The sequence below is a fragment of the Diceros bicornis genome, chromosome 7 (genome assembly GCF_020826845.1).
Source record: "Diceros bicornis minor isolate mBicDic1 chromosome 7, mDicBic1.mat.cur, whole genome shotgun sequence".
Lineage (NCBI taxonomy): Eukaryota > Metazoa > Chordata > Mammalia > Perissodactyla > Rhinocerotidae > Diceros > Diceros bicornis.
Window position 1 is genome coordinate 82,722,968 of NC_080746.1, and position 26,438 is coordinate 82,749,405.

A 26,438-nucleotide genomic window follows, 5' to 3' on the forward strand; every position below is an offset into this window, starting at 1 on the left:
GTGGGTCATTGCCACAACGTGGCTGAAGAGTGGTGTAGGTCCATGACCAGGATCTGAAGCTGCGAACCTGGGCCACTGAAGCGGAGCGTGCCGAACTTTAACCACTACGCCTCATGGCCACCCCCTCAATATTTTTATACGTTCACTGCATACGATATATCCTTAAACAATATTGAGCATGGTTTTTCCGGTTTGTTTTTGTTTTTTGCTGAGGAAGATTCATCCTGAGCAGTTTTTCTCTAAGGCACATACTTGATAGAAATGCTTGCACATGTGTGTTGCAAGGTATACACATGGATGTTTATTATAGCTTTATTTGTAGTAGCCAAGACTGGAAACAGCCCAAATATCCACTATTAGTAAAAAGCATAAATAAGGTTTGTTGTAATCATAAAATAATGTATTGTAACAGTAAAAAAATTAACTACAAATATATGAAAATTAGGGATGGATTTTCACACCCATAATATTATGTGAAAGAAGCCAGACACAAAAGATTATTCATGGTATATTTGCATTTACATAAACTTTGAAGACAGAACTAAAATAGAGTGTTTAAGGGTATATCCTCTGGTGATAAAACTGAGGAAAGTAAGAAAGCAGTACCGTAAACGATAGAATTATGGTTACCTTGGGGGAGGGGATGTGGAGGGCGTCATGATTGAGAGAGGGGGTATGAGGGGCTTCTGGAGGGGTTGGTGAGATTTGTTTCTTGGCTTAGGTTGTAGCTGTACAGGTATTTATCTTATATGCATTACTTTGTGCATTTGTTCATTGCACTTTTTCTCTTGTAGTAAATCATGTTTCATAAGTGATATAAAGGATCTAATTCCATATTCACACCAACGTCCTTTTGACTGCTTATCTATGTTTCTGTCTCTCTTTGTCCTGAGAAAGATAATTTTCCAAAGAGTGAGAGGGGTCATTTGGATCGTTATAAAACAAGAAAAATCCCAATGCCAGTTAATACATTGTATATATTTTTTTACCTTGTTTTCTTGTGATAATAACTAACAATTTTTTTATCTCCTTGGTGGGTCAGACAATGTTGGGAGTGCTCTGTATGCATTATCTCATTTAGTCATAACAGTAATCTTACAGTGTTTATATTATCTTCACTTAAAAGCTGTAGGAACTAGGGCTGGCCCGGTGGTGTGGTGGTGAAGTTCGTGCACTCTGCTTCGGTGTCCCAGGGTTCGCAGGTTCGGATCCTGGGCGAGGACATACGCACCTCTTATCAAGTCATGCTATGGCAGGCGACCCACATATAAAGTAGAGGAAGATGGGCATGAATGTTAGCCCAGGGCCAATCTTCCTCAGCAAAAAAAAAAAAAAAATCTATAGGAACTGAGGTTAGATTACAGGTCTAAGAACACAGTTAATTAAAATTCACGTCTAGGGGCCAGCCCCGTGGCTTAGCAGTTAAGTGCGTGCACTCCACTACCAGCAGCCCGGGTTCGGATCCTGGGCGCACATTGATGCACCGCTTCTCTGTCCATGCTGCGGCCACATCCCACATACAGCAACTAGAAGGATGTGCAACTATGACATACAACTATCTACTGGGGCTTTAGGGGAAAAAATAAGGAGGAAGATTGGCAGTAGATGTTAGCTCAGAGCTGGTCTTCCTCAACAAAAAGAGGAGGATTAGCATAGATGTTAGTTCAGGGCTGATCTTCCTCACAAAAAAAAAAAAAAATTCACGTCTGTCTGACCCAGATCTCAATACTGCATTTTACTAACTCAAAAGTATGATTAACAAATAAGCAATCAGCAATCACTTACATATTAATGACATGATCTAATTTTGTATCTGCCTGATAGAGGACTGCAGTCAATTCACCAAGATAATATGACCCTTGGTGGCTATTGGTACCTGTTAATCAGGCTTCCTCTGGCTACACCCTGACATTCAACTCTCTAGCTCAGACCTCTATTATTGCACATATTAGATAGCACTGTAATTAAACATTTATATGCCTGTCACTCCCTATATATGCTAAAATCTCTGAGAGTATTCAGTGTATTCTTATTTTTTATTTATTTATTTTTTTGGTGATGAAGATTAGCCCTGAGCTAACATCTGTTGCCAATCTTCCTCTTTTTGCTGAGGAAGATTGGCTCTGGGCTAACATCCATGCCCATCTTCCCCTGCTTTATATGTGGGACACCTGCCACAGCATGGCTTGATAAGCGGTGCATAGGTCCACGCCTGACATCCAAACCTGCGCACCCCATGCCACTGAAGCAGAGTGTGCGAACTTAACCACTATGCCACTGGGCCAGCCCCAGTTTATTCTTATTTTTATCCCTAGAGTTTAGCACAGAAGCTAGCACACATTAGGTGTTCAATAAATGCTTGTTAGATTTAGAAGAATAAATGCTAGAAAAAAATATACAACTCACAAACAAGCAGTTACTGCCATAATTTTATTTGAACAATAGCCTGAAACGTGTTCTCATGCGAATGGTAGACTTGTGTTGCTATTTTGCAAATGGGCTAAAATCTTTGCAGAGGGTTCCTTATCAACATGAGCCATAACATGCATATTCTCGAGATATTCTTTAGGAAGACCAGCTTTCTGAAAGTACCTGATCTTCATGGTTTGCAGTGCATTAAATAATTAAGTTGTTTCAAAACCATTTAAAGATTAGGTACCTGATGGATGATCTGCATCCCAGCTTTTCTGAGAAAATATTGTTTTATTCTGTTTTCTGGGAATAATCAATATGAAAAACCAGATTCTAAATTGAATGCATTCCACACTGTAATTGGAAAGTATTTCATTATTTCAGGTAACTCGAGAGATGCGTCTTGACTTTGTGTTTGGACAACCATTGTTATATCAAATAATTAAAGAAGTTGTTCTTTTGGTGTCTAGGTACAATGATATATGTAATAAATTTCCTGTCAACTCTTCAATTAAGCAACAGATTTGAACATAAGTTAATCAACATCTTGGTTAATAGTTGCCATATATGTATTAAAATAAAACCTAATACTCAACCTTAAAATTATATAGAATATATATTACATTCTTTAAATATGCTTCAGAAGAGATTTCCAAATATTATTGTGCTTTTCTATTACCATTTTGATAACTACTTTTCATTGTGCCTGGTAAAACGAGTAAAACTCGTCGTTAATAATTTAGAATTGATAGAATAATTAGATAATAAATTAGAATGCTAGTTAATAGAGTTTTATTGTGAACATATTTACTTAGAGAGAGACAAAGCTTATGAATAATGCCTAAGGTCACTTATTGTAAAAAAGATGTAGTTTCTTTTTAATAGTAAGGCTGCTGTTTCTCTGAGAGAGTTTAACATTTATTTTGCTTAGACTAAGAGTAATAAAAAGAGTGACTCTCAGGCTTCCACTTTCAGGCCATGCTGCTCTTAAAATATGAAAAGCACATAAAATCTATTAAACACTATCTTGTCTTCTCATAGTTTTTCTACCAACCAATCATTTGATTTCTGGGTCTTCTTATTAAAGGACTTCTGCCTTCACATGGGATTAAATATGTTATTAGTGCTATAAGACTCAGGGGATACTTAATCCTGGCCTGGAGAGGGTGGTATATTTTATGCAAAAGGAAATGCAGAGGAAAATTTGTATATGATTTCATTTTAGCCCAATCCTTGTTTAGATTAGCATGGAGATGCCTGGAGGCGGTGGGTCGTAGGTATAAAACAGGGCAAGCCATGGCAATTGCGGTTTTGTTACAATTTGGTGATTATTCCTCTTAACCTGTTATAATCTGATTTTTTGTAAACATTGGAGGGAAGAGGATGAGAAATGACCATGTGGTATTTTCTTGGCCTTATGTTTTTGAGGTTAGCCCTACCTGGATACACAGGACTGTGGATACTCCCTGCCTTTCTCCCTCCTTTCCTTCCTTTCTTCCTTCTTCCCACAGATATTTATTGATGCCTACTATGTGTCTGGCCCTGGGTTTGATGCTTGAAATACTCTGTGAACAAAACAGTAAAAAATTCTTACCTTCATAAAATTTATATTCTAGTAGAATAAGGCAAACAGTAAACGAAAGATAATTAAGAAATAAATTTTTTAGTGTTGGAAGTTAACAAGTGCTGGGGGGAAACAGATTAGGGACAGTAGGATCAAGAGTGGAGGATCATGGAAAGCAATTGGAGGATCTTGAGGAGAGGAGTTACATGATGTAGTGTATAACATGAAGGATCACTCAGGGTTCTCAGTTGTCGTGTTGAGAACAGACTGTAGAGGAGCCAAGGTTGACGCCAGGAGAGGAGGCAGGCTGTTGCGTTCATTCAGTCAAGAGATGATATGGCAGAGACCAGAGTAGTAGTAATGAAGATGTTAGAAAGTGGCCAGATTCTAAATATATTTTTGAGGAACTTCCTGATGATTTGAATGTTAGGTGGGTAGAAAAGAAAGGAAACAAAAATAACTCGAGACTTTTGATCTAAGCAATTGAAAGGTTAGAGTTGCAATCAACCAGCATAAAGAAGGTTTTGGGAAACACTTGCTTGGAGAAAATAAGGAATTCTGTTTTGGACAGTCAACTTTGAGATGTCCATTAGACATCCAAGTGAAGAAATCAACAAGGCAGTTGGATCCACAAGCCTGTGAATATTAATTATGTAGTTGTCAGCGTAGAGATGGTTATTTAAAGCCACAAGACTGGATAGAATCACAAGGAAGGGGATATAGATAAAGAAGGCAAGAGATGGGCCGGCCCCATGGCTTAGCAGTTAAGTGCGCGCGCTCTGCTGCTGGAGGCCCGGGTTCGGATCCCCGGCGCGTACCGACGCACCGCTTCTCCGGCCATACTGAGGCCGTGTCCCACATACAGCAACTAGAAGGATGTGCAGCTATGACATATAACTATTTACTGGGGCTTTGGGGGGAAAATAAATAAATAAATAAATATATAAATCTGAAAAAACAACAACAAAAAAGAAGGCAAGATAACCAATGACTGGTCCATGAACAAGTCAGAGGAAGAGAGGAACCATTAGAAGCTGAGAATGAGTAATCATTTAAGTAGGAGAAAATCCAAATAAATGAGACATCTGAGGAGTCAAAGGAAAATAGTGTTTCAAGGAGGAGTGAGGGCTTCAACTACTGAAACGTAAAATAAGAAGAGGATAGAAAATTGATAGTTGGATATAGCAATGAGTATGTCATTGGTGACCTTGACCAGAGAAGTCTCTGGAGTGGTGGAGGCAAAAGCACTCTGAAGTCTGAACTTAACTGTGTCTTCTGTGGCCATAAATCCTCAGTATCTCCATCATGTAAGAGCTGTAAATGGCCTTTTTTTGGTTAGCCTTCTGTAACTTCTCAAGCCCTGGTCCTAGTAATGTGTACTTGTATATGCGTCTTTGTCTTTTTTAATATAGTTGTCAAGACCACATAATATCAAACAGGCAAGAGTTCTGGCTTCACCATTGCCTTTTCCATGACATCAGCGATGTCACTTAACCTCTTTAGCTTCTGTGTTCTCATGTCAGTATCTACCTTAAAGTGTTGTGAGAATTAAATCAACTGCCCTTGTAAAGCATTTGGCACATTTCCTGGCACATAGTAAGTGATCAATTAGTGATAGCTATTATTGTCATTGTTATTATTATGCAACTACAAAGTTTTGGTAACTCCTTTGAAGTTGGTTACTTAGCCCCTTTGTGGTACCCAATAAAATAATCCTGGAAATCTCAAAACTTTTTAACTCTTTGAAGAAAAGGTTGTGCAAAGCCTTCTTGTCCTTGAGGCTGGAAGTCTCTAGTACTCCGAATTCACACACTTGAACCTATGCTCTCTAAAAGGCAAGAGCTCCTGAGGCAACCTAACCTGTCCCTGTCGGATGACGGTCTCTCAGGTATCTTTTTTGTTGCTTCACCTGGATGACTCCTTGGCCTTTATCTCCTTGGCCACCAGGTTACTCTGGTCCTCACTTCTTTTACTTTTAGCTGTGTGCATGTCCCAAGCAGTCTCCTCCAAAGAAGTCTGAGATGCCTTTGTCTGAAATTATCAAATAGCTCTCCAAATGTTAGGAAATTTTTTGAATCTCAAATGCCTGTATGGGAAAAATAGAATAGAGAGTTGGTGCAGATGTTCAAATAGTTTGATAGAAAATGTGGGGAAAGAAGGATAACGTATATAATAGATAAGAACACGGATCTGGAGTCAAAATTGGATTCAAGTCCTGGCTCTTCAGTGATCTTGGGCAATATACTGGTAAAGCGCCCCCTCTAAGAAGACCATCGGGAAAATCTGTTGATCAGTAAAGCTGATTTTATTAAAGTTACAGCAAATAAGGATATCATCTGGGCAGTCTTAGTAGTGTTTCAAAAAGGCAAAGTTAGGGAAGAGTTTTCAAAGGGTTCTGGGACTTGGGCTGAGAGATTTTAAGGTAAGCTTTGCATGGCAGAAATTTGGTTGAAAATTGGGCAAAGTCTGTGAAAAACAGCTGGAACGGGTGGGCACAGCAAGGGGAGGGCCTTAAAGCAGTCTTGATGAAGTGAGCAATTGGTTTTGGTGAGTAAGCTGTTTTAGTTGGATATAGTCTTATATCCTGGGAGCAAGTATTTCTTGGAGCAAGCAGTTAAAGAAGTATTGTTTAGTTTAATGTTGTTGATCACAGGTTTAGGAAAATAATGTCTGGTCTGAGCATCATTTAATATAGGAAATTATGTTGGTTTCGGTTCTCAGTACCTATATTGTTTAAGTCTTAGTGTCTTTATCTGTCAAATACAAGTTGTGAGTATTACGTAAGATAAGACATGTAAAGCACCTATGTCTGGACCTGATGTTGAGTAAATACTCAATTTATGTTAGCTACAGTGATTTTTATAGGACCTTATTGAAGAAAACATATGCATTTTGATGCCAGCATCAGAGAACCCAGGTTCTGGTATCAGACTGCCTGATTTCAAACCCTGGAACATCCCTTGCTAGCTTGCCTCCTATAGTAGATTGCAAACTTTTAAAATCATCTTTCTGTATCTTATCTTTCCATATCTCATTTTTTGATATTGGATTGCCAGTATCCAAACGGAAGTTACTGAAACCAAAATGTGTGTGCTTATGTAACCTACACTATTAACAATCACTGCTTTATTTGCAGAATGACATGAATTACATAGCATCCAGTGGACTTCTGTTCAAAGATGGCAAAAAGCGGATTGATTACATCCTGGTTTATAGAAAGTCAAATATACAATATGACAAAAGAAACACATTTGAAAAGAACCTCAGAGCAGAAGGCTTGATGTTGGAGAAGGAGGTAGGTGTTGAAAGAGATATGATCGCTTATATTTTAGTATGGAAAGTGTATAGCACATGGCTTTATAAAATGTGCAGTTATTTTCTCCCAAATGTAAAAGAAATACATATGTATAGTCCCATTTAAATTATGTATTCCTTTTTTACTCTATACATTTCTATAAATTTAAATATTTTTCAAAGGGCATAACTATTTTTACAATTTTAAAAATTGAGGGAGGAATGATTATACCTATGTAAAGTACAAAACCCTTTGAAAAGAAAAACTAAATGTTGAAAAAAAAAGAGTTTGCCAAACTGTTGATGTCTGGCTTTTAATACAGGAAGTATGATTCATTTTCTTCCCAATCCTTTTTCTTTTATGCTTTAATTTTTTAGAGCAGTTTTAGGATCACAGCAAAATTGAGAGGAAGGTACATAGATTTTCCATGTACCCCCTGCCCCCACAAAAGAGAATGAGAAGACAAGCCACAGACTGGGAGAAAATATTCGCAAAAGATGCATCTGATAAAGGACTGTTACCCAAGATATACAAAGAACTTTTAAAAATCAATGATAACAAAACAAACAACTCAGTTAAAAAACGGGCCAAAGATCTTAATAGACACCTCACCAAAGAAGATATACAGATGGCAAATAAGCATGTGAAAAGATGGTCCACATCATATGTCATCAGGAAAATGAAAATTAAAAAAGCAAGATACCAGGGCCAGCCCTGGTGGCCTAGTGGTTAAGTTCAGCATGCTCTGCTTTGATGGCCCGGGTTCAGTTCCAGGCACGGACCTACACTGCTCTGTTAGTGGCCATGCTGTGCTGGCGGCCCACATACTAAAATATAGAGGAAGATTGGCATGAATGTTGGTTCAGGGCAAATCTTCCTCAGCAAAAACAAAACAAAAAAAAAACCAACAAGATACCACTACACACCTATTAAAATGGCCAGTAAATGACTCCTTTTCATTCAGATCTAGATAATCTGCTAATAAGCTTTATCAATGAAATAGAGTACACACAGATACTTAGATATGCTATTGGAACCCCCTCTTTTTTTTCCCTGAGGGATATCTCCTATGATTCGTTTTCTGAGGAACACGCATTAAAAAATACTGAACTATAACTTGAGGTGGCCCTCAAAAAACTTATCCATTTATATTTATTGAAACTCTTAATATGTATAAAATAACAAGCATAAAATGCCTTGACTCTTTACAAGGTAAGGATTTCTTTACACGCTGTCTAGTGTTACAGAATTGGGCAAGTGGAATTCTGATCTCAATTTCTATTGACTCCTTTAGTTGTGTTTCCTTTTTTATGCCTCTTCTGGGAATTTTAACCCAGAATATCCATATCACTGGTGACTAATTCAATCAAGAAGTATTTATTGAAAAAGTCTTATGAACTCAGTCTTGTGACAGGCTTTTGTTCATTTGATTTCCCCTCCGTACAAAAACAGAATCAATCACTTCCTCATCTGTTCCCAGAGCAGTTTCTGTGTACATTCTATTATAATACTGGTAGTTATTTTGCCGACATATCTCCCATTATTTATTAATTCAGCAAATAATTTTGACAGGTACCGTGCAAGCAGTTGGGGAACCAATGAGTAAAGTAGACCACATCCCTGGCTTCACCAAACTTACATTCTGTGTAGGAGTCAGTGATGAATATTGTTTAATTGTAAAAGAGGTATGACTGGGCTCACAATCTCCACCTAATTTTCTTGGTGGAATGTCCAGATTCTCTTTTGAGTATTCCTCTCCCTTGTTCCTCCAGATTTTTCCCAAGAATAATACTGGATGTTATTCAGCTGAAAGGGGTCCTGTTCTGCTTTTAAAGGGAAGGCCATTCATTCTTGAGCTCTCAATCTTCAGTCACTGCTAACAGATGTTTTTGTTTTGTTTTTTCATTTTTTGTCTAGATTGGCTCTCAACAAGACAGTTTCCCTATGTGTATGTTGTTCCTGGACAAAGAGGTTTTTAATTCTAGGTTCCACAATTACAACTCTTTTAGTTCACATTTACATGCTTAGGATTTGGTTCCCATAATTCAAGAGAGTGCCAAGACAGCTGGCCAGGAGATGTATTCTCAACTGCCCATTTCACAGGAGTCAACCATCCCCACAAACTGTAGCCATTGTGTTGAGCACAAGTTACCAGTCTCTACTTCCTCTTTCCTCCCATTTACTTCCCCATTGAGGCAAATGACTTCTTTTCCTGGCAATGGAAAGAGTAAAGGCTATCCCAGTTCTCCAGAATAGATGTTATTCATTCTGAAGCAGAGTTGAGGCATTTGCATATCTTCCCTCCAAAAAGGGCCTAGAAGCCTTATGAAATTTGATCCAAAACTCTCTAAGGAACGCTGCCTACTCAAGCAAGGGAAAGTGCTGCAAATTAAAAAAAAAAAAGTCTTATTACACTCTTTCCACTTGAGTAATAGTTGCATAACTAAGAAAGTACATAAGTGGCTTTGCAGAATATAGCTATTCTGATTGAAAGGTGACTTTTAATCTCTACTTATTGATATAATGTTTAAAATTCTTCCTTATGAAGATACCGTTCATAATTTCAAATTGTGATAAGTGACCTTAAAAAAAAGTTAACGGTGCTAGAATGGCTTATAACAAGGGCAACGATCTAGTCTGGAGGGCGAGGGAAGACCAGAAGAAAGAGAAGAAGTGAAATTAAAGAAATAAACTTTGAATCAAAATTTGGAAAATGAATAGTAGTTAATGTAGGTCTAATAAAAGGGGTAGATGTGGTTTTCAATACTGGCTGCACATTAGAATCACCTGTGGACCTTTCACATGAGTGATGCCAAACTCGACCACAGCGCAGACAGAGTGAATATTAGGATGGTGGTGGGAGAAAGGACACTGGTATTTTTCAATACCAAAAAAAAAAGGGTACTGGATGAGGTTGGAAAGAATGGCTAGGGTTAAATAATTCCATTTTGTGGTTTAAGACTTTGAGTGATTTTCTTAAGAAAAATGGGAAGCTTTGAATAATTTTAAGCGGGGAAGTATCATGACCATATTTGTTTTCAGAAAAGATACTGTGGATTGCTGAAAAGAGTAGAGATTTGAAGAGCAAGATTGGATGCACAGAAATCATGGGTGGCATTAGAGATGGAGAGAAATGAATAGATTTGATAAATATGTTAAAACATAGACACTTGATGGTGGTTTGGATATGGTAGGAAAAGAAAAGAAGATCTCCGGGATAACTTGGGCTTGCAGCTTGAGCAATTTCCTTATTCACGCAAAGAGCATTAATGAAGCACCTATTATATGCTACATTCTGGAGATGAATAGGAACCAAGATAAAAATGGGCCACGTTCTCATGGGAGGAAAGAAACCATAAACAGACAAGAAAAATGGCATAGTGAGGAATGTTACCCTAAAATTACAGCAGAATAATGTTATATAGGGAATGTGACTAGATAGCTATGTTAGCATGTGTGATCTGAAAGAAAGTGATCTGACTGAAAAGGAGTTCATTGCGGGAAGACAAGGGGGCAGAATACTATCTGCAGAAGGAATCACCAGGATAAAACTACTGTTGACCAGAAGAGAGCTAATTTGGGGAGAAAGTGGGATGGGATTATGGGAATGAAGGTCATAAACTAGTAATTGAGGTACCTTTAAGAAATACAAATAGAAATGTTTGAAATTTGTGTTTAGACGCAAATGAGGGGTGTGAACTGAAGGTAAATGCTTTAGTCTTTGGAATATAGATGGTGATATAAGCCATGTATTAGGATGAAATCACTAGAAAGAATGAGAAAGCAATGAGTCTGGGAATGAGTCTGTAAAAGGAAGGTGAGCAGAAGAGACAGTTGAAGGAGTTGGAGGTAGGTGAAAGAAGAAGAATGAGGAGTCACAGGGAAGAGTGGTTACAGGGTAAAATACTGTGGAGAATCAAATAAGATGAGAAAGAGGCCCATTTAGTTGGAGGATTTGGAGCTCTTTGGTGAAAGCAAGGAGAATCGTTTCTCTGAGGAGTGACTTGCAAGCTAGATGGGCATGAATTAAGTGACTAGATAATGGTAAATTAGAGGCGGCAGCAAATGTCATCAACTTGCTTATCTGTGAATGGGAGGATGAAGAAGAGCCAGAGAGGGAAAGAGATCTCATGATGTTTCACTTCTTTCTTTCTTTATTTTTTCTTAGATGAGATGTTTAAATGATCATGGGGAAATCTAGGAGAGAAGGATGGAGGGAGGGAAGCTGGGAGGTAGGGAGGAAGCGAAGGGAAGGAAGAAAAATACTGGGGAAACAGAAGACAGATGAGATAAAAAATAAAAGGCCTTTGGGGAAGGGTGAGGGGGAAGATCCAGTACACAGTTAGAATATCGGGTGTAATATCAAAGAAAATCAAGATTCCTGAACTGTGTTTTAAAGTTAATTTCCTAGAGTTATTTATTTTAATTGTCAAAGATATGTTTACAAAAGGGTTACTTTTACTTATGTTCCTAATTCTGAGTAATAATGTTGATGTTTTTAATGGTTGAGTTAATTAGGAGCAGATTAATTATCCCAACATTAGTGTGTATAATCAACCTGCTATGACAAATACAGTTTAAGTGAACAAAACCATGCTTCTAAATAAGCATTCTAACATTATATCATAAAAAAAATATTGTCTTAAGGTTTCAAATCAAGATTTCTTGACACTGTTTGTATTGGTTTTCTGTTGCTGCTTAAAATTACCACAGATTTAGCAGTTTAAAACAAAACTCATTTTTTAGCACACAGTTCTGTAGGTCAGAGGTTTGGACATGGCATGGCTGGGCTCTTTGCTCAGTTTCTCGCAAGGCTTAAATCAATGTCTTGGCCAGACTGCATTCACACCTGGAGCTCAAGATACTCTTTCAAGTTTATGTGGTTGTGGCACGATTAAATTCCTTGTGGTTGTAGGACTGAGGTCTCTATTTCCTTGCTGGCTGTCAGCCAGGAACTATTCTCAGCTCCTAGAGGCCATTCTCATTCCTTGCCACATGGCCCCCTTCATTTTCAAAGCCAACAATGGAGAATTTTCCTTGTGTCCGTCTGCTGTTTTGAGTCCCTGTTAGGGGTTCACCTGCCATGGAGGAGTATAATCTCTTTTTCTTAACAGCAAATGTACCATGTAACATAACTTAATCATGGAGTGTATATTCCATCATATTCACGTATCCCGAGGATTGCACAGGACAAGAAGAGCAGGGGATGAGAATCTTGGAGAACTTAGAATTCTGCCAACCGCACTATTAAAAAAAATCAGTATCATGAAAAAGTATATTGCCCTTCTAAACAAACAGAAAGAAACTTAACTATGATGACAAGCCAGAAGCTAAGTATATTTTTAGTTTAAATCTTTTGTTAATTGATGACTAACTGGTATATAAATACTTATAGCTATCTGAACTATCGAATCCAGTGTTTTGCATTATCATAAACTTTTATTTCCTCTCGAAGTTTCTACTATTGGAGGCTCTGGCCTTTGGTTGCAACTTAATTTTAATCAATGTTAAATTGAAAATATTTAGGGCTTGTGACAGGAGTTTTAGGGAAATGAAATGGTGAAAATGTCAGCAAGTATCAGATTTCTTAGCTGAAAAATGGGAGTATTCCTTAGGGAACAAGTCCCCATATTTTAAAATTACATTCACCCAAGCTCAGCACTGATCCTGGCACAGAGTAGGACTCACATCCTCATTGAGCTGCATGTTGATGTGGACAGTTTCTACATGGTAACTTCATAAGTAGATAATGATGCATATTTGAATAGGTAGATGATCTGTAACTGTCAGGGTAGGTGCTTTGTTATCTGAGTAGATTTCCAGATCGTATCAGCAATTTGTGTTTTTCTTAGACTTAATACCATGAGCTGCCACATTCTATTTTCTTTCAGCTCTCTTTCACAAACTTGCAGAGTGACATTGTAAAAACACAATTTTTAAATTTCCTCTTCTCTCAAGAGTGAATGTGCTACCTCTTGGGAATTTTGGATGGAATTCTTAAATAATAATGTGAAGTGTGAAGGCAGTGGGTGTTTTGTTCGCTCAGAAAGCCCGCCTTCATCAGAAGCTAAACAGAGTAGTGCCAGATTGGGAGCTTTTCATTCCAAGGGTGAAGGTCATCTTTCTCCCTGACAGCACCATCCCTTTACCAACCCCCTGCTCAGGAGCTGCAAGAAAATGAAACCATTTTCGTTTTGTTTTGTTTTAAGTAAAGGTATAACAAAAGATAAATTAGGTTGAGGATGTCATAAAAGAAGACAATTCATGCTTCTTGAAAAAGACCTATATATATTTAACTAAGTTAGTTAAGACATGCAAAATTAGAAATACTCTAGTTGCATGTGCACTTAGCTTAATGTTTCACTCCTTTATGGTAGAGAAGCAGAAACATCCTTCTAAAGCATCCCTTTTATTTAAGTGTATTAGATTATTTCACATCTTAGAGGTTGACAGGAATGAATTAATAATCGTCGATAAGCCAGCTATTCATGATGCTAATTTGAATCCTGACATAACACCTCTTTGAGAATAATTCTGGCTTATTTCCTTTCTTGTCCCCATCATCTCTTGCTTAGGTACAAGGTACATAGAATGTGTACTCAAAATAAGTTAACTCATTCATTCATTCAAACGAATGCTTAATAAGTGACTACTGTGTGCCTGGCATAGAACTAGGTGCTTGGTATACATGAATGAACAAAACAAAGATCCCTTCTCTCATGGCACTTACATAAATAAATAGAGCCATTCATTAGAAGATAATAAGTACTATAGGAAAAAGAATAGAGTAAGGGAAGGAGGATGGGGCGAGGGCAGGCAAATAGTAGCAAGTGATGGAAGCGGAGGGAGTGAGAGGGAGAGTAGCAGGAGAGGAGGTTAGGGAGATACCGAGAGTGAGATTATAAAAGGCTGTGTAGGTCATTGAAAAAACTTTGGTTTTCACTCTAAATGAAATGGGGTTCTGAGAAATGATGTGATCTGAGCTACATTTGAAAGGATCACTCTGGCTATTGTGCAATGCGTAGACTATTGGGGCAACTATGTGGGCAAAGGCTTTGTTAGAAAGCACTATAGGAATCCAGAGACAATGGTGGCCTAGACCAGGGTGATAGCTGTGGAAGAGATGGGGAGTGATCAGATTCTGGCTGTATATACTCCAAGGGAAAACAAATCAGGAACTCGCTGGTGGTGTGAAACCCAAGTTCTCCTGCTGTGGAGGTTAAACCTTCCCAGATCTCTCCCAATAGTCATATGTGTATTAGTCACCCCTTCTTCATGTAACTACTGTACTCTGGACCAACATGCCTCGACTTCAGGACCTGGGATGCTCTGAGGGAGAATGAGATCTCCATTCCTACCAGAATAAGGCTCATCTCCTGACAAACTATTTTTTGCTGCAGAATCTGCCTAGTCCACAATAGGGATCCCCACTTTCAAACTCGCATGGAACCACTGGAGGGAATGCAATGATCAAACATCAGTGCATTTCTCAAGGTCTTGGTTATTCAGCCTTAAATCATCCTACACGTGGAATGTGTGAGTCTCGTATAGATTGATTTTGTCTGAGTCTAGACTCTTTCATTTTCATGGAGGTCTCTCTTCCAGATTCTGGGGAAAGTGAGCATTAGATATGTTTTCTGTAATCTTGAGGGTCTTATTTTTTTTCTCCCTTTGACTAACTTCTAAAAAAGAACCCACATCTCCCCAGGAACAAACAATAGCATTCAGGCATAGGACAATTTAAATATATACAGAGGAAAGAGACAAATCTTCCAAAGAAACTATAGTCTGTAGAAATAAAGTTTTATTATAATTTATACCTAGTTTATATTACCAGAAAAAATATTTAACTCTTCAATCATTCAATTGAAGTCACTCTACTTCAGAGTTTTCTGCAAATCGTAGGTTGTTACTGGTTTTATACTGAGAAAACTCAAAGTCCTATTAAAGAAGCCTTACAAAATCATGGGACAGGCTCCAGCAAAGATGAATCAGGAAGGTGTTTACTGAGGAAAAGAAAATACAAAGATTCTAGTGAACCTTTGAAATTTTCCATTATTTTGGCTAGAGTCTGATTCGAGAGGCATGCTTTCAACTGAGAAGTCACAATTCTGGATAACCTGCTATCCTTGGGTACTTTATATATCCAGTATCTCATAACATCACAACAACTCTGTGAGTTAAGATCATCCTCTCCGTTTGTTAGGGAGAGAGCAAACTGAGGATCAGCGATGTTAGGTAGTTTTCCCAAGGTCATAGAGCTGGTAAATGGTAGAGATCGAATTTGCACTTAAGTTTCTGTGACTTCAAATACCGTGTTCATTCTACCATGCCATGTGATTTCTTCTAAGTAGGCAGTTGGGATTGATGCAATTTAAATTGTGCTGGGCAAGTAGAAGGCAAGTTGGTGTAACACTGGTAGCCAACGCCATAATTTCAAAAGAAGAATCTTTGTTATCATTTTGAGTATAAGAACTTCTGTATGAATAAAGCAGGAAAAACTAGGCATGCACTGCATAACAACGTTTCAGTCAATGACAGACCACATGTACAACAGCAGTCCTATAAGATTAGGTACCATTAGTACCATTAGGTGTAGTAGGCTATACCATCTAGGTTTGTGTAAGTACTCTCTATGATGTTCACACAATGACGAAATCACCTAATGATACATTTCTCAGAGCTATCCCAGTCGTTAAGCAATGTGTGTCTGTAATGAAACATGAAATGCTTCTTTCCCATGACTCAGATGCTGGAGTCATTTAAATAGGTGAATGCCTATGCTTCTTTATGTTTTAAAAAGGTTTTCTTGGGCCGGCCGAGTGGCTTAGCAGTTAAGTGTGTGCGCTCCGCTACTGACGGCCGGGGTTCGGATCCTGGGCGCGCACCGATGCACCGCTTCTCCGGCCATGCTGAGGCCGTGTCCCACATACAGCAACTAGAAGGATATGCAGCCATGACGTACAACTATCTACTGAGGCTTTGGGGAAAAAAAAAAAGGAAGAGGATTGGCAATAGATGTTAGCTCAGGGCCGGTCTTCCTCAGCAAAAAAGAGGAGGATTAGCACGGATGTTAGCTCAGGGCTGATCTTCCTCACAAAAAAAAAAAAAAAAAGGTTTTCTTATCTCTATCTCTCCTGCACTGAAAGCTTTCAACCAAGTCTGGGACAGTCACTAAAAAGAACCTGAAGATATCAATATCATAATTGTTCTCCTTTTCCTTCATCAGTGACAGATTTCCAGCTGTGTGAAAAATATACTTTTTAACAAATAATTGTTTAAATGAATTAATGCTCATTTAAAAAAATTATACACATCATTTCCTCAAGCATAGCTAATGTGTGTAACCTTGGCCTGAATCCAAAGGCCTGTAGATAGTTAAGATATACTCTGTGTTCTGTCATTGTCAATTTTTATTTCCATCATTCTTTACCTTTAACTTAAATATATTCAAAGTAGGAAAGTCCTTTGGAAATTGTACTGATGTGAAAGCACCTTTTGCTATTTTTTCCATGGTGATTTTCAAAATATGAATATATGAATATAAAAATTGTGCATTTTAATTTTGAAACATATGATTTTAAATTAAACTGATAACTTTCTTCCATACTTTTGAGCTTTTGATGTTGACATGTTTCTTGACAAGTTCCATCTAGTTGAACTTTAAATGAACAGCATTAACCAAACAGAGTCCAGCTGTGTCTAACCTGGCACATGTGTCCAAATGGAAGCAAACAGCAGTTCTTTTTCACAAATGTTCAGCTCCTGTAATCACATGAAGGATGAGCTCTGTGGAATTCATTGCTAGAATGGCCAAAACTTGTTCTGTGTTCTGTGGGCCTCAGACATTGGAGGATCTTCAGAAAATAACTGTCTAGACTTTTTGTAAAAAAGTAGAATATGAACATGAATGATACGTAATGCCAAAGTAGTCAATTATTTAGTTAGTTACTTATTTTAGACTACTGGACCAAATCTAAGAATCTTGAAGATTATCTGGTTCAGAAAGACATCTGATTCTCTCACTAGTGATACAAGCAAAATATTCAGAACTATGGAATCCAATTATGAGAATTCTTAAGAATTAGACCATGATACACAATTTTGTAAAAAGCTCTGTAGATAATTCTGATGCACACTTGACTCTGCTAAAAAACCTCTTGTCCATCAAAGACACTTAATTTCTTATGATCTCCCGATACAAGTAAAAGTGGGCTAAAACGTTAGAGTAAGTGTACAAATTTGACAGCTCTGTAAGGTCACGGACTTGTATGCTCTATACTCCATTTTTTCCCAGGATTTTCACAGCACCTAGCGAGTAGTAATTTCTCAGTAAATTGTGGTAAAAGAGTAAATGAAGGGCTTAATCTCCAAAATATATAAAGAACTCATGCATCTCAACAACAAAAAAGCTAACAACCCAATTAAAAAATAGGCAAAAGACCTGAACAGACATTTCTCCAAAGAAGATATACAGATGGCCAACAGACACATGAAAAGATGTTCAAAATCACTAACTATCAGGGAAATGCAAATCAAAACTACAATGAGATGTCACCTCACGCCCGTCAGAATGGCTATAATTAACAAGACAGGAAACAACATGTGTTGGAGAGGATGTGGAGAGAAGGGAACTCTCATACACTGCTGGTGGGAGTGCAAACTGGTCCAGCCACTATGGAAAACAGTATGGAGATTCCTCAAAAAATCAAGGATAGAACTACCATATGATCCAGCTATTCCACTGTTGAGTATTTATCCAAAGAACTTGAAAACACCGATTTACAAAGGTTCATGCACCCCTGTGTTTATTGCAGCGTTATTCACAATAGCCAAGACTTGGAAGCAACCTAAGTGCCCATCAAGGGACGAATGGATAAAGAAGCTGTGGTATATATACACAATGGAATACTACTCAGCCATAAGAAAGGATGAAATCCAGCCATTTGTGACAACATGGATGGACATTGAGGGTATAATGCAAAGTGAAATAAGTCAGAGGGAGAAGGTCAAATACTGATTTCCTTCATTAAGTAGTAGATAATAACAACAACAAACAAACACATAGGGACAGAGATTGGATTGGTGGTTACCAGAGGGGAAGGCGGGAGGGAGGAGGGTGAAAGGGATAATTCGGTACATGTGTGTGGTGATGGGTTGTAATTAGTATTTTGGTGGTGAACATGATGTAATCTATGCAGAAATAGAAGTACAATGATGTACACCTGAAACTTTTACACTGTTATAAACCAATGTTACTGCAATAAACAAAAAATTAAAAAAAAAAAAAAAAAGAGTAAATGAATGAATTAATGAATGACTGGTGGAAAGTGTAAGTGTTTTCTACCTCTTCTGAGCAGGAATGAGAGGATTATAATGAAGTGTTCATCGAGAATGACTTCAGATTCCTAATTGGCTCATGATCATTCTGATTAGGGATTCTCATCTTGATAACGATCCATATAAGAAAATGCACTAACTCATATAGATGATTATTTCTTATATACAATGGCATTATTACATTTTTATTAAGCTTTTCCTGTATTAAGAATTTTTTATTCATATAAATTCCTTTTAAATGAGTGACAATGATTCATGGGTAGCCAAGGGGACAGTGTTCTGTCCTCTCAAATCAAATTGTGGCATGATATCCTCAGCTCTGATTCTAAATAATGGTACCTGTCTTGCTATACTTTGCAGCCAGCTGTTGCAAACCCTGATATCATGTTTATTAAAATTCACATTCCATGGGACACACTGTGCAAGTATGCAGAGAGGCTGAGTATCAGGATGCCCTTCAGGTACTTTCAAATTTTATTTCATTCTATCTCAATGTATATTAAGATAAGTCTGGTTTTTGCAAAACCTTAGAGCAATAAATGTAACCCTTTCTAGAGAGGAAATGCTTTTTCTTCCAAAGGTTAGGCTTTTTGAACAGTTTTTTTCCTTATAATTTTTTTGTCTAATATGGTAAACTTTCTGGTCCCCTGAATGTTTTATGTCATTTCCAGGTGACTTGCCTACAGGGATGGAAAACGATTCGTTTTCAAATTTTAACTTATAACATAATCCCATGTTATGGGATCAATCTCATTTCCTATTTCATATGGATAGATAGAAATCCCATTGTTTTAGTGGAAGTTGGGAAATGTAAGTGTGTAACATCCTTATGGATACAAATAAGGTGTTCTTCTCTGTACGGTGGTTAGCAAGAATTATTCCTCAGGTGCAATTCAACCAGGATGGTTTTTAGCTCTGTCCTCAGTACCAAAGGATAAATGGTAATGAGAGGCCAGCTCAGTTCAAAGATGTTTCATTCCTTCCTCTAGGCAAGCGAAGATTGAATAGACATCAGTTTCCCTCTATTGTGTATCTTGTGTTATTTGCAGAATGTATCACTTTCTTCCATCACTTCTTAAAGTAAAATTCAACAGTTTTCCTACTATGTGCAAAAATATGAACATTTACACTTATTTGGAACTCAGTATGCTTCATCAGCTGCTAAGAAGGTTTAAAAAGTTTCAGAGTAACAGGATACCAAGTAAATGAGCCTCTAGATAATGAATATGAATGAACAGTAAGAGCGCAGTTCAAAAATGTGGAGAAATGTCTCAGACCTAGTAACATGGAAGAGGCTAACTTTGGTAAGAGTGCTGACATGCTCAAATCTCATGACAAGCCTTTACAGTATGCAAGATAAAGTATGAGATATTGATCCCATCTTTTTAGTTATTTGAAACACCTCAGGCTTTGAAAGATGCAACCACAGTCATTGCCCACAAACAGAACTTGATTGAGCATTGTCAACTACTGAGGAGGCTTACTGACAATATTAGAATTATATGCCTAAATTGGCTCACCTTCCTGCTTGGCTAAAGGTTTAAAAGTTCTCTATACAGATGATAATTAGGAGATAAGCAAACAATACCTCAAAGAGCTTGGCAAAAATTAATGACAATAAAATAAAAGCAAAAGGAGATATAAAGGAAAGAAGTCTTTCTAGTTCTTCAGCACCTTATGCAAATGATAAATAAGTTACTAAGAGAAAGTAAAGTTTGTACATGTCTATGAAACTTGGTCCCTGAAAGAAACAAATCAGTGCCTATGCAATGTTGTGTTATGATGAGATAGTTTGATGTCTGCAGAGGACTGCTTTCAATTCGGGTCATTATATTGAACCGATCCTGAGAGCACAACTAGGTAAGTATACCCTTGTGCTACCCTACATTTCTTGACTTCTGAAGTTTTTCCTGTTGACACTATGTCTCCTTCTAAAAAGTCTTTTGAACTACTCACCTGGGACTTATGAGAGGCTGATAATGGGAGAGTACTTGCCATGTACTCTGTCTGATTTCTTCTTGTTTGGTCTGTACATATTCATGATACACAAAATCATGCAGAATTAAAACAAGGAATAAATTTTAAACTATGAAATTAGCAAAGAATTTCAAGTAGTAATCTTCGAACCTAGCACAGATATGGTAAATAATCACCTTTATTGATGGTGGGAGTTAAACTTCATAAAATATTCTGAAACTCAATTTGAAAATATTTTCTGTGAGCACTAAAAATTTTCATAGCCTCCACTTTTTAGCTTAATAAGATAATTGAAAAATGTGTAGAAACATTCCCTGAGATATTATTTATAATTGTGGAAAATTGAAATATCTTCTATGTTCAATAGTAGAAGATTTAAGTAAATTAGAATATACCCTGCAATAGAATGTAATTCATTTATAAAATGAATGGGTACAAGAATTTATTAATTATCTAGGTAAATAATAAATAATAAACTTTAAATAAAATGTATATAGGATATGTATTTATTCATGCGATGTGATGCCAGCAATGTAAAATGCATTGAAATAAAATTGAAAGAAAATATAATATGCTAAAAATGATTGCTTCTGATGAGTGGAATTGTGGCTCCCTATTATTTTATTTGTTTACATCCTTATGAAATTATTTATTTTTAACAAGTTCTAATTTGACTGCAGGATGTAAACAAGGATGCAAAAGAAGTGCGACACCCAAGACAATGACCAACTTTCTGATATCAGATTGAAATTGCTAAAGAATTTCCAAATTAGCCTGACCGATTTTGCATGCCTTCATCCTGCCTCTATTTCTGTGATTTCACCATTGTTTCTAAGAAAAGTTATAGTTGAATTTATGCACAAACTAATTTCCTTGTAGATCTAAAGGGAGGAAACCCTTGGAGGCTATCACAAAGCATGCCATTGCAGTGGGTTTCAGTATTCAGGTTCAGTTCAGGTGGAGTGAACGTTGTGTTAAAACATCTCATCAGAAAGTGAGCATGTCTTCCACCTATCTCCTCTGGATGTTATACAAAACAGATGTTTGCCAGGAGTCCAGAAGATTGGTTCCTTTTTTGCTATCCAAGGGGGAATTTGGCATCATTTGACTGTTAGATCCTGCCAAAGGCACTTATTACTAATTTGCAGTTATACTTTCATTCAAAGAAAAAGTAAATGTCAGTTAACATGTTTGCTTTACCCCAGGTATTTGACATTTATAATTTCAAAGACAGTTTCTCTTTCTTCATCAACATACATTCAAAGTATGCTCCTTCTGTTGTAGTCTATGGGGAAAAAGTCTTATAAAGACCATGGCAACACAATTTTGGTGTCATGCTTTTCGTATAGCCCTTTCCACCATCTCAGATGGATTTTACTAACTTTAAAAATTGAAAGTCTGTTAGAGCACATTGGTCTCCTTTCTCTCATTTTCCTAGCTCTTGCCTTGGGTATAAGTTTTGAGGAACTCTAATTGAAGAATAATCAGTATTCTCATATATTCTCATTTTTTAAAAAAATCTGTACCAAATTTAATTCCTTTGTTTCTTTTCCTTAGTAGTTCATTAAAAACAATCCCCTTGCAAGACTGTGAGTGTCCTCAGTTTGTATAAATTAGATCTTAGGTCTCTAAGCTGTGTGCCATATTGTCCTTCCATCCCAGGGGAGGTTTTGAAGAAGGATGTTTTGCTCTTTATAAATGATATTCATTTTTTATTTCCTGGTAAGATTGCATTTAGCCAGCCCTGGTGGTCTCATGGTTAAGATTCGGGGCCCTCACTGCTCTGGCCCGAGTTCATGACACCACCCACCTATTGGTTGTCATACTGTAGCAGCTGTGTGTTGTGATGCTGAAAACTATGCCACTGGTATTTCAAATACCAGCAGGGTCACCCATGGTGGACACACTACTGAAACTTTTGGAAAATGCCATTGGAATTCTATAAATATTGTAAAGTATACACTCTTTTCCAAAGTGTGTCAGAGTAATACTAGTGTCAGAGAATCTTAAGAGAAAAATATCCTGTGACCAAATATGTTTCTGAATTTCTGAGTTAAACATAAGTTTATTTACTGTAGGAATTTTTAGAAAAGTGGTTCTCAGTCTTTAGAGTGCATCAGAGTCACCTGGGAAATTTAGTAAAAATGAAGCTTCCTGGAACCTACACCCAGGGATTCTGGCATATTAGGTCTGGGATAGGATTGGGTATATACATTTTTAACAAGCATCCCAAATGACTCTGTTACAGATAGTAAAGAAATATTGTCTTGGAGATTTTAATATTTTAATAACTCGCACAATTCTTATAAATTTCAAGAGGCAGTTATACAGAACAGCTTTTCCCTAATTTCCATATGATGATGGAATTTTTCTTTTATCTTAATATGAAAGTGTTCTTGGGGAAAACAGTTTGAGAAATGCTGGAACACAGAGTTCTTTTGGAACATCTTTCCAGTTCAATTTAAATAATAGATGTAGCATTAACTAACTCAGTAACTCACTTCTCATTTATTTATAAGGAACACCTGAAATTTGGGATAGCAGCCAGCTCATAAAAACAGAATGCTATTCAAGCATAAACTAAGTGGCAAAGTGTTTTCATGATGGCCAATTCAGTTTCCAATTGTCAACTGTTACTGCATTTAAAAACACATATACTGTCTTAAAATTAAAATATATAAGAATAATAAAGAAGTTAAATAGGAAAAATACATATCTCTTTAGCATAAGATTTTTTAAAAGATTTATGCATAAAAAAATTTACTCATGCTTGGCTATTCCATCTGTTTATTCAGGGTTGAAACCTACATGTTATATTTCACAAAGAAAAGCTGAAAATTTATTCAGAAAAAAATATTAGTTATAACCATTCCTGCAAAAGTTTTCTGCTAACTTACTGTATGAACATGAATCTCGAGCATTTTATCTAAATTTTCTGCTTGAACAAATGTGTAGAATTTTGTATACCTAAATTTTCTAGCTATTTCTTTTCTTGATTATTCTTCCAAAGTAAATATGGCCTACATATTGGACTTGATATTTCAGAACTAACCAAGAAAATTTCAGAGAATTAAAATAGTCCACATTTTCTGGTTTTTATCCTATCAGGAAGGACTCAGCCTGTATATTCAACATTCCAGAAATATGAAGTTCCACTTTCGTTGTGTTTCTTTTGATTCAAAGATGATGCCTATTTATTCTAACCCCTCTGTCACGTTAAAAGGGTCAAATGTGTTTTAAGATGATTTGGTCATCCTGTGGCTTCTCAGGCTGAGTTCCTAGATGGAGTCAACCTCCCCTCTTTCCTCAAGCTCCTTCTCCCACAAATATTTTAAACATAGTAAACTTAGGAGGAATACTTTTAACACATGAAGAGCAATCTTTTTATCCCAATTGAGATTAAACTTAGATAACTTTTTTATGCAAAGGATACTTCATTCAAAAATAAAATAACATAAAAACATACAGGGAACCCAATATATAGACTAGATAACGTGGAGGGGCTCTGCTTGACAAAGAGCAAGGGACGCAGGGTCCCACCCATGTGACTGCCCTCCTCGCTCGGCCCGGCGGGCATCTCCGCATGTGGCTGCTTGACAATGTGAAACACTGGTTGGAAACAGTGATGGAGATAATTATTTACTTATAATTTTGAGTGGTTATTGTAATAGGTAGGTAGGTAGGCAGCTAGATAAATGCTGCCTTGATGCAAGGTATAAAATAGCAGAATCTTTCCAATGAAAAATTAAGGGAAAAATAAAGAAAGCTCTGTACATGAACAATATGCAGTTAATAAATTACAGGATGGAGGATTATGGGTAGGAAATGATTTGGTCCTGCAGGTTCATTTATTCAGAAGAACTGAGGAGAATTTCAGTTTATTATTGACTTCATGGATTAAAGGTACACAGGTATATTGTTGGGGTAGTTCATGTCTTTCTTAAGCATGTGGAAGTTGGAGTATTAAAATGCTCAATATGATTGAATGTTGTCACTCACTGATTTCACTATTTTCATGTCACTTTCCTCAGCTGATTTCTATTATTTTTCAGGAAAAAGTCTTATTACACTGACCGGAGGAGCAAATCAATGGGCAGGTTGGTGGGTGATGCGTAATTTGTTTACGACCAATTTGTCATTTGGGGAAAAAATTAAAAGAAGACATTTGACTACCCGTATCAGCAGTTGTAAATTTCAGGAAGAACAATTTTATTGATTTGTTCAAAAGATTTCCAAAATGACTTATGGCAAATTTAACAATGTTTGAATTCAGATAATCTCTTTTTTCTATTTACCATTGCAATTCCTGCAATCCTCCCTTGATATAATGTTGTGGAAGGAGGATTTTAATTGCAAGTTAGCATTTTAGGAGATTTTAATTTTAAAAATAGTTATAAAACCAGGATCAAGGTAAATGATGACCCAGCAGAGACCTTCTAGTTCATTCAATCCAAATCTTGTATTTGACAGAAGTGGTAAGGGAAGGACTAGCATCCGCAGTGATGAAGTGGTTTACCGAGGCCGTGCAGCATCTTTTGAATCATAGACTTGTTCTGATTTTACCAACTGAAGCTGCTTCTTTTATTCTAGTATTGAAAACAAACTTCTTTTCTAGAGCTTCATCTCAAAATAACTTCTCTTTACGTAGTGTGATAACAGTAGCTATGACAAAGGAATTAATCAAACCACAACCTTGAGACAGAAGAAACTCTCCCACCCCAATCGCCTTGGCCCTGTTTCATGGAGGAAATGAGCTTCCATTTAATGAACGCTAAAAACAAAGGGCTTCTTACACATGGCTGTTTTTCTGCTCATTGCAAAAGAATCAAGTAACAGAAACAAAATGTGAATGTGGTAGAGTATGCCCTATTGAATAGTTGACAGGGTATTACAAGTCAGAATAACACAAAAACTAGAAGAATCATTTAGTGTAAATATCAGATGATTTTAGGAAAGGATTCAATAAATCTAGTTCCTTTAGCAAAGAAAATGGTTGGATATAATTTAGGACTTTAGGTAGGAAAAAATTGAATTTTAGAATAGAGACTATTGATCTCTCTTAAACATTAAATTTAGGTGTGGTAGGAATGGGTGACAGAAAAGTAAATCATAGGGGGAAAATACTAGAATGAATATTAAAGGAATTAGTATTCAAATGGCTCTTTAAAAAAAAATTATTAAATGATGCTCCTCAGCCAGGTCAGATTGTTCTGTTTGTAAATTTAACATGCTCAGATTAGAATAAGCTGTCATCATTTCCCTGTGCCTATTTGGTCCTGGTCTATGTAGTAAATTGCCAAAGTTATTTTTACATAACAAAGTCAAAGTCATTGGAATATACTAATACATAAATTTACAACTGCAGGTTTTTCTTGTTTTCCTCTGCATTTGCCTGCTTAATGCTGGATAATGCTGTTGATAAAATGTCTTTGGGTTTGCTTCCTTGTGCTCTATAGAATTAGTAAGATTTTGCTACTGTATAATGAGTGGGTTTTCTGATAAACAGGCTTGTTTCTTTCAGAGACTTGCATAAGGATAAAATCCTGCATATTAAAATAGTGACAAATGTCTATTTATGTAATATTGTCATAATTTAGTTTTAGAGTAAACTTATGTTTAGAATGCCTGATAAATCCTAAAGAAACACTTTTAGTAGTGGAAAAAATGTTCTTTTTTCCTATCTTGGTGAAACTTTAAACTGGAAAAATGAACACTTTATTATGTGTCATGTTTCATTATATTTTGTGTTTATTATTTTCTGTTTAATTTCATTAATGAAAATTCAGTTATCAGTTATTCCAAATGATTATTAAGGTATCCTAAACATTACAATAGCCTACCACTTTACAA

At 36.7% G+C, this 26,438-nt stretch overlaps 1 protein-coding gene across 1 annotated transcript in view; it reads left to right on the plus strand.

Annotated features, from left to right (window-relative positions):
- The window catches only part of ANO3 (anoctamin 3), a 266,818-nt gene that overhangs the window by 142,786 nt on the left and 97,594 nt on the right, over positions 1-26,438 (plus strand). The window contains exons 5-7 of the mRNA XM_058546154.1: positions 7,113-7,271; positions 18,972-19,072; positions 24,641-24,685. Coding sequence (XP_058402137.1) covers positions 7,113-7,271; positions 18,972-19,072; positions 24,641-24,685 — 305 coding nt within the window. The remainder of the gene's footprint in view (positions 1-7,112; positions 7,272-18,971; positions 19,073-24,640; positions 24,686-26,438) is intronic.